Source organism: Erpetoichthys calabaricus, chromosome 12 (genome assembly GCF_900747795.2).
Source record: "Erpetoichthys calabaricus chromosome 12, fErpCal1.3, whole genome shotgun sequence".
Taxonomy (NCBI): Eukaryota; Metazoa; Chordata; class Cladistia; order Polypteriformes; family Polypteridae; genus Erpetoichthys; species Erpetoichthys calabaricus.
Window position 1 is genome coordinate 60276688 of NC_041405.2, and position 10275 is coordinate 60286962.

Here is a 10275-nt window from a genome sequence, read left to right on the forward strand (position 1 = left end):
TAACTAAACTATCAAGCACATATTTTTCTGAAATTGTCTTGTAAACAGACATTTCTATAGATAAACATCCCCCATGACATTCTCAAATTGTAATTTCACTGCTTGCTATTCAGACTCTCCAAATTTCACTCAATCCAGACCTGCTCCTCTCTCAAGGTTTCTATGTAGAGGCCTGGCATCCACTCAAAGTGAAAAGGGGTGCCTATGGCAACAAAAATGCCAGAGCTGGCTCTGCCACCTTGATTTTTATACATTTGCTGCAATGCTTCCATTACTTTATTTGTGATTTTAAAATATTTTTCATATTTACTGTATAATGTAAGGTGCTATAACTTTTCAGTGCACAATTGCATACAATAGTGGCTCTACTCCACCATGTGTTCAAATAACTCGGTGTTTCACAGCAGAAATTGAATTGCGGAATGGTGACTCAAGTGAAAGTTGATTGTATTTGGCTGGGGATGATGACCATTTCATTGATGGAGCCTGCATAAATGTGGCAGTATGGTGCATTTTCTTTAGAGCTGTATCAGGAAAAGTGCTTCTCAGCATAGCAATGTTTGTGATTTGGTGGTTTTGTTTACTTTGATGGCCCTATTTTGTAGCAGTTTACTCATATTACTGGAAAAACCAGCTCAATAGTTAAATCTGCCTATATAAAAGTTTGACTGTGGATGGATGGGGATTGTACCCTTAACTTATAAAAGATTACACTTCTTGAGGTATTTGCATTTAATGACTACATTTTCTATTTTTTCATCAATGTGAACATTTTAATGCATACAGAATTGCTGTCACAATTTCAAGCACAATTTAAAAGTAAGAGATACATACTGAGTACATTTTGTATGTGCAAGTTACATTTTGAGCATGAGTGGCGCACTTGTTTTGCGATCACGTGATTTTTTCCAGTATTCTTGCGTGGCATCACTGCCAAAATTATTTTAGGGCAAAAGCAGCAAGGAAAGGGCAGGACTTCATTCATCTAGCAATTTTGAGGTTTGATATTTGTGCCTTAGGGACAGGAGTACAGAATTGGATATAACACCTGCAGCAAACTGCCAAAAATAATCCATACTTTTAGTAAGTTCCAATTCATGGAAAAAAAAAAAAACTATGCACATTCTCATTTGGAGGTAGTGAAGGATGTGTACATCGCAATTGGCTGGTTAGCACTGACTACTTCCATTGGCAAGAAGAATGAAGCCCTGCCCTTTCTTTGCTGCTTTTGCTCTAAAATAATTTTGGCAGTGATGCTGCACAAGACAAAAATCATGTGACCACACAACACTTGCCAAGTGCATCACCCATGCTCAAAATCTAACTCATGCTTACAAAATGCACTCAAAATGTGTGCTGCATGGACATTTGGCAGTAAACTAAATTCCATAATCTCCATGTGCAAAAAAAAAAAAAAAAATACGTTTTTGCAATAGTTTCGTAAACACAGACAATGTATTTTAAATACTGATTTAATATTAACACTAGAATTACCAAAGCCTACGAAAAAACTTGTAATCCTGGCCCACCTTAGCTTTTTTAGGGCGGATGTCGACTTTTGTCGACAGGAGGGGTTGACAGAGCATGTTGACAAAAGTCAACATCCAGAGGTAGAGGGCGACAATCAGCTGTTAATGGCGACAAAACTCACTGTTACGTCACAGGCATTCCCTCTCTGCTTGGAGGAATGTTAGACTCATTGACTCTGCATGTAATCCTTGTGTCTGCATGAGTTACGAAATGTAAACAAATATAAACAAAGGTAAGATGGCATCGACATCTCACGAGGGAACGAAGCGATTCCAGAAAAGAAAATACTCAGCAGACAATATATTGCGTATTTTCGCCGAGTCAGACTCTGATTTTTCAGAATCTGATTTTGTTGACAGTGATCAGGAGATTGAGCAAGAGAGTGAGGAACTGGCATCAGCTGATCGGACACCAGCCGATGCCACCACAGCTGATCGGCTGCCAGCTGAGCACATTCATATAGCCAACGCACCTACAGCAAGGTTCGTATGGGAGGAACACCCAGACATTGATCCGTGGGAGCCAAACTGGCTACCGGACTTCACAAGACAGCATGGCTTCCTGTTGGACACGACAGATTACCAGCTGCTGGACTACTTCAGGCTGTTCTATCCTGAGGCTGCTTTTCAGCTACTGCTTAAAAATTTTAGAACACATTAATCATAACAACTGGCATTAACTTAGGTAATTCCAAAGGTAATCTTAAAAACTACCATATAAAGTCTACATTTCCTTTTACTCAATCTAAAAAATTAATTAATTTGATCTTTTGTCATAGCTCAGACTTAGCAGTATAGAATCAGTCTGTTAGCTATTCTCTAAATTTCTTTAGTAATGTCATGTCTTTGTTTTGTTAAATGGAAATTAAAAATACATGATATTCCAGGCATCATATTGTTTCTTTGCTCAAATTTTAAAGGTTTGTGCTGGAAGCATCAATTTCAAATACCTACAGGTATATGTTAAAAAAGTAAATGATACATTTTATTTTCACCATCTTGGAATATATGATCATGTTTTAATAAACGGAATGGTCCACACAAAAGTGACTGTTGCTTACTATGTCCTAAATCTTTCTTATATTGTTTTATCACGATTGGACTTGGATATTGGATATCAGATTGGACTTGTTATTCTTTATTTTTTAGGTGCCACAACTATTGAAAAATATGACTTGCGCACAAACACTTGGATTCAAGTTGGCTCAATGAATGGAAGACGACTGCAGTTTGGTGTTGCAGTAATTGACAACAAGCTTTATGTTGTTGGAGGTAGAGATGGTCTGAAAACTTCTAACATGGTGGAGTGTTACAACCCAGTGAGCAAAGTATGGTCTGTAATGCCACCTATGTCAACTCACAGACATGGATTAGGTATGTTTAAGAAAAAAAAAAAAACAATCAAAATAAATAAGCCTTTCTTATGTGAATTGACATGTATAGTATACGAGGTAGTTATTAAAAAATGTATTGTTCAACATGTTTTAGATTTTTATTTAGCATTATTTTGCATTTTATTTCAACTGTATTGTATTTGTAGATGTTTATTGTGGGATAAGAGTTTTTAAAATTGGAAATGTGTGATATAAAAAAATAACTTCAACATAATAAACCTGCTAAACCAATTAACATTTTAAATTTACTGACATACTTAACATGAAAGACACTAAAGATTGACAGCACAAAAATGCTTTTAGATTTTATAAATAAAAAATTCACAAGCACTTTTATATACTGTAGCCTACTCAAACATCTGCTGAAGAAAAAAAAGAAAGTATTTGTACAGAGAACGAACACAAAAAGATGTCCCAGCTCAGGTCCCTAGGGCTGATCTTCAAACAATAGAATTACCCAATCTCACCCCCGTCGCTTTGTGGCGCAAGACCGGTTCACTTTTGAGTGCAATGCATATTATATATATACTAGCAAAATACCCGCGCTTCACAGCGTCCTAGTGAGTTGAATGACTTTTGGCCTGTTGCTCTGACATCACATGTGATGAAGACCATGGAGAGGCTGCTGCTTCACCACCTTAGGCCACAGGTTCAACACGCCCTTGACCCTCTGCAGTTTGCATATCAGGAGAAGGTGGGAGCGGAAGATGCCATCATCTATATGCTACACCGATCCCTCTCTCACTTGGACAGAGGCAGTGGTGCTGTAAGAATTATGTTTCTAGACTTCTCTAGCGCCTTCAACACAATCCAACCTCTGCTCCTTAGGGACAAGCTGACAGAGATGGGATCAGATTCATACCTAGTGGCATGGATCGTGGACTATCTTAAAGACAGACCTCAGTATGTGCGTCTTGGGAACTGCACGTCTGACATTGTGGTCAGCAACACAGGAGCGCCACAAGGGACTGTACTTTCTCCGGTCCTGTTCAGCCTATATACAACGGACTTCCAATACAACTCGGAGTCCTGCCATGTGCAAAAGTTCGCTGATGACACTGCTATCGTGGGCTGTATCAGGAATGGGCTGGAGGAGGAGTATAGGGACCTAATCAATGACTTTGTTAAATGGTCCGACTCAAACCACCTACACCTGAACACCAGCAAAACCAAGGAGCTGGTGGTGGATTTTAGGAGGCCCAGACCCCTCATAGACCCAGTGATCATCAAAGGTGACTGTGTGCAGATGGTGCAGACCTATAAATATCTGGGAGTGCAGCTGGATGATAAATTAGACTGGACTGCCAATACTGATGCGCTGTGCAAGAAAGGACAAAGCCGGTTATACTTCCTTAGAAGGCTGGCTTCCTTCAACATCTGCAATAAGATGCTGCAGATGTTCTATCAAACAGTTGTGGCGAGCGCCCTCTTCTACGCAGTGGTGTGCTGGGGAGGCAGCATTAAGAGGAAAGACGCCTCACGCCTGGACAAACTGGTGAGGAAGGCAGGCTCTATTGTTGGCATGGAGCTGGACAGTTTAACATCTGTGGCAGAGCGAAGGGCGCTCAGCAGGCTCCTATCAATTATGGAGAATCCACTGCATCCACTAAATAATGTCATCTCCAGACAGAAGAGCAGCTTCAGCGACAGACTGCTGTCACTGTCCTGCTCCACAGACAGATTGAGGAGATCGTTCCTCCCCCAATCTATGCGACTCTTTAATTCCACCAGGGGGGGTAAACGTTAATATTTAACATTATACATAGTTATTGTCTGTTTTTTTCACCTGTATTATTATCATTCTTTAATTTCATATTATTTATTGTATCAGTATGCTGCTGCTGAAGAATGTGAATTTCCCATCGGGATGAATAAAGTATCTATCTATCTATCTATCTATCTATCTATCTATCTATCTATCTATCTATCTATCTATCTATCTATCTATCTATCTATCTATCTATCTATACACATATCTACATATATACATATATATATACATATACACATCCACATATATGTACATATATCAACATATATATACACACACATATATATATATATATATATATATACATATATATATATATATATATATATATATATATATATACTAATAAAAGGCAAAGCCCTCACTGACTGACTGACTGACTGACTCACTCACTCATCACTAATTCTCCAACTTCCCGTGTAGGTAGAAGGCTGAAATTTGGCAGGCTCATTCCTTACAGCTTACTTACAAAAGTTAGGCAGGTTTCATTTCGAAATTCTACGCGTAATGGTCATAACTGGAACATGTTTTTTGTCCATATACTCTAATGGAGGAGGCGGAGTCACGTATCGCGTCATCACATATTACGCCTCCTACGTAATCACGTGAAGTGAAAACAAGGAAGAGATTTACAGCACGAGTCAAACACGGGAACGAAGGTAAATGACATTAATTGTTGAGTGTCTTTTAATACTTTGTAAGCATACATATTAACAGATGTGCAATTAAACGTGTGCATTTACGGGGTGATTTCTCAGGCTTAAAGCTCGAAGTGATCACTCGAGTGAAGGCAGCTTCACAAAAAAAACAGATCCTTAACAAACTGTTATTGGTATATTTTCCCTCAATTTTAAAAGGTTTTCTTTTCTTCTTAATAAAAATTTAAAAGCAGAACTTCGCCGGTGCAATGTAGATATGTATATATATATGTGTATATATATATATATGTAGATATGTATATATATATGTAGATATGTATATATGTATATGTATATATATGTGTCTATATGCGTATATATCTATACTAATAAAAGGCAAAGCCCTCACTCACTCACTCACTTACTCACTGACTGAATGACTGACTGACTGACTCACTCACTCATCACTAATTGTCCAACTTCCCGTGTAGGTGGAAGGCTGAAATTTGGCAGGCTCATTCCTTACAGCTTACTTACAAAAGTTAGGCAGGTTTCATTTCGAAATTCTACGCGTAATGGTCATAACTGGAACCTCTTTTTTGTCCATATACTGTAATGGAGGAGGCGGAGTCACGTATCGCGTCATCACGCCTCCTACGTAATCACGTGAAGTGAAAACAAGGAAGAGATTTACAGCACGACTCAAACGCGGGAATGGAGGTAAATGACGTTAATTGTTGAGTGTCTTTTAATACTGTGTAAGCATACATATTAACACATGTGCAATTAAACGTGTGCATTTACGGGGTGATTTCTCAGGCTTAAAAGCTCGCCTTTTATCAAACGCGGGAACGAAGGTAAATGACGTTAATTGTTGAGTGTCTTTTAATACTGTGTAAGCATACATATTAACACATGTGCAAATAAACGTGCATTTACGGGGTGATTTCTCAGGGTTAAAAGCTCGCCTTTTATTAAAAAGGTAAATGCAAACTGTTTTCATTCTGAAGGGCACAAACCACGTTAGATTTCAGCCATTCAACGCGCAAAAATGTCGGTACACCAGATAAATAAGCGCAACATATTATCAGTTGTATTGTATGCTTACAATACATATAGAAATGTGTTAATCGTTAACTAACAGTATGGGATGGTGTTTTTCGACTCGCGCCTTGATTTAAACGATTGCATGTCTTGGTGGGTTTGCGTAGCTTATTGTCAATATCTTTACACCTCTTTTTAAGACTTATTGACTGAAACGGGCTTTCACGAAAAAAGTTAGGGCTTTGCTACAGGATACACCCTCCACAAGTTAAGGAAGTAAAAATAAAGGTATATATTTCTGTTTTATTTAAACCTTTTAAGTTCGTATGCATAGCCCCATTTGGCTGTTTTAGTTTTTTTTTTCTTTCTTCAGTAATATTTAATCTTCTTAAAGAAAAACAACATATGCATTTTACTTTTTTTGTATCTCTTTAGTAATATTTTAGTGTAAAAGGATAACCAGTATTTAAACCTTTTATGTTACTTTATAAAGTTATTTTACACAATGTTGAAAAATTAATAAGAAATCTACATATTTTGGCAGCTGCTGCTTTAATTTTCAATGAAATGAAAAAAGCTCTCCAAGAGAAAAACTCAATGAAGAAGAAACAGTTTGTACTATCTAAAAAGGAGAAACCCGCATTTATAAAGGTTTGCTGCAGATGACTTAACTGAAAATAAATGAATAGTTCCTATGTGTATAATACATATTTATCTATTTGACTTATGCCTTTATTCCAGAAACTTGCAACATCTGAGGTACAATTTGTTACATTACTTTTGTTTTTTGCAGCACAGGCAGGTGAAGTGACTTCCTCAGGGTCACACAGTGGTGTCAGTACCAGGATTTGAACTGACAAGCTCCGGGTTTGCTGAAATATTACTGAAGAAAGAAAAAAAATGAAAATGGGCAAATGGGGCTATGCATACAAATGTCCATCCATCCATCCATTATCCAACCCGCTATATCCTAAATACAGGAGCCAATCCCTGCCAACACAGGGCACAAGGCAGGAAACAAACCCCGGGCAAGGTGCCAGCCCACTGAAGGGCGCACACACCCACACACACACCACGGACAATTTAGAATCGCCAATGCACCTAACCTGCATGTCTTTGGACTGTGGGAGGAAACCGGAGTACCCGGAGGAAACCCAGACAGACACGGTGAGAACATTCAAACTCCACGCAGGGAAGCTAATCCGGGTCTCCTAACTGGCACCTTTCACTGCGCCACCATACAGCCCGCATTCAAACTTAAAAGGTTTAAATAAAACAGAAATATATACCTTTATTTTTACTTCCTTAACTTGTGGAGGGTGTATCCTGTAGCAAAGCCCAAACTTTTTTCATGAAAGCCCCTTTCAGTCAATAAGCCTTAAAAACAGCTGTAAAGCTAAACTTGCAGCACCGCTATTCAATTACACTTGCCTAACGCCTCTCCTAAGGGGAGATACTGTGGGATCTGGGCATCCGTCAAAGCACCAATCACAGGCCCGAGTAGAAAGCGGGAAGCTGTGATTTGTTGTCTCCCTCCCATGTAACAATCACAGCCCGTGTTACAACGCACTATGTATGTATGTGTATATGTATATATGTGTATGTGTGTGTGTATGTATGTGTGTATATGTATGTGAATATATATGTTGATATGTGTGCATGTATATGTATATATATATATATATATATATATATATATATATATATATATATATATATATATTATATATATATATATATATATATATATATATATATATATATATATATATATATATGTGGATGTGTATATGTATATATATATGTATACATGTATAAATATGTATATGTAGTTATGTGTATATGTAGATATGTATATATATGTATATGTATATATATATATGTTTACATAACCTCTTCAACACACTAATTCTCCGCTGCGAAGCACGGGTATTTTGCTAGTATATATATATCTATACATATTAATAAAAGGCAAAGCCCTCACTGACTCACTGACTGACTGACTGACTGACTGACTGACTCACTTATCACTAATTCTCGAACTTCCCGTGTAGGTGGAAGGCTGAAATTTGGCAGGCTCATTCCTTACAGCTTACTTACAAAAGTTAGGCAGGTTTCATTTCGAAATTCTACGCGTAATGGTCATAACTGGAACATATTTTTTGTCCATATACTCTAATGGAGGAGGCGGAGTCACGTATCGCGTCATCACGCCTCCTACGTAATCACGTGAACTAAAAACAAGGAAGAGATTTACAGCACGAGTGAAACGCAGGAACGAAGGTAAATGACGTTAATTTTTGACTGTCTTTTAATACTGTGTAAACATACATATTAACACGTGCAATTAAACGTGTGCATTTACGGGGTGATTTCTCAGGCTTAAAAGCTCGCCTTTTATCAAACGCGGGAACAAAGGTAACTGACGTTGTTCACTGTCTTTTAATACTGTGTAACCATACATATTAACACATGTGCAATTAAACGTGTGCATTTACGGGGTGATTTCTCAGGCTTAAAAGCTCGCCTTTTACTAAAAAGGTAAATGCAAAACTATTTTCAGTCATTCTATGATCTGCTTCTCACAACTGAAGGCACCGTGGCTGATGGTAAATGACGTTAATTTTTGAGTGTCTTTTAATACTGTGTAAGCATACATATTAACACGTGCAATTAAACCTGTGCATTTACGGGGTGATTTCTCAGGCTTAAAAGCTCGCCTTTTATCAAACGCGGGAAGAAAGGTAAATCACGTTCTTCACTGTCTTTTAATACTGTGTAACCATACATATTAACACATGTGCAATTAAACATGTGCATTTACGGGGTGATTTCTCAGGCTTAAAAGCTCGCCTTTTACTAAAAAGGTAAATGCAAAACTATTTTCAATCATTCTATGATCTGCTTCTCACAACTGAAGGCACCGTGGCTGATGTTACGTCACTTGCTGTCCAACCATAAGCTTTACCTGGTAGGTAACTGGACACTCTCTTCACTCCCTTTTGGGAATCAAACCTCTGAGGTTTTCTTTTGTTCTTAATTAAAATTTAAAAGCAATACTTCACCGCTGCTAAGCCCCTCTAGCGCTGACGTCCCAGGTTCGATTACCGTAAGCAAGTGCAGTGAGTGTGTAATTACATTCACGGCATTCGTAGTCTGATTCACAATCTGATTGTATGGGTGGTTACCTAGCAGGTAATGCTTATACTTGGCCACCAAGTCAGGTCGAAGTGATCACTCGAGTAAAGGCAGCTTCACAAAAAAACAGATCCTTAACAAACTGTTATTAGTATATTTTCCCTCAATTTAAAAACGTTTTATTTTCTTCTTAATAAAAATTTAAAAGCAGTACTTCGCCGGTGCGAAGCACGTGGATTTGACCGACTGACACATACAGACATATTCATGAGTGCAGGTACTTCGGAAAGAAAGCACCGTGTAAACCTAAAGTTTAAATTAAGTTCATAGACCTACAAAAGGTTGCCATTCATTTGAGGCAAGATTGCCTTTCTTCTGTACAACTATACGTTGCATTCTCAAGAGTGTGCTTGCACGGCTTCGGATATATATATATATATATATATATATGTGTGTATGTCTATATATAAATATGTAAGCTTATAAGTACTGCCTTACTTCTCTCTAAGAAAGGAAGATGTAATGATACTTGATTTAAACGATTCCATGTCTTCCTGGGTTTGCGTAGCTTATTCTCAATATCTTTACACCTGTTTTTAACACTTATTTACTGAAACGGGCTTTCACGAAAAAAGTTAGGGCTTTGCTACAGGATACACCCTCCACAAGTTAAGCAAGTAAAAATAAAATATATATTTCTGTTTTATTTAAACCTTTTAAGTTCGTATGCATAGCCCCATTTGGCTGTTTAATTTTTTTTT

The 10275-nt window shown here is 37.7% G+C and overlaps 1 protein-coding gene across 4 annotated transcripts in view; it reads left to right on the top strand.

Annotated features, from left to right (window-relative positions):
* Positions 1-10275, top strand: part of LOC114663090 (kelch-like protein 4) — a 638922-nt gene that overhangs the window by 471265 nt on the left and 157382 nt on the right. For all 4 annotated transcript variants that reach the window (XM_028816853.2, XM_051935330.1, XM_051935331.1 and 1 more), the window contains exon 7: positions 2679-2903. In XM_028816853.2, coding sequence (XP_028672686.2) covers positions 2679-2903 — 225 coding nt within the window. The remainder of the gene's footprint in view (positions 1-2678; positions 2904-10275) is intronic.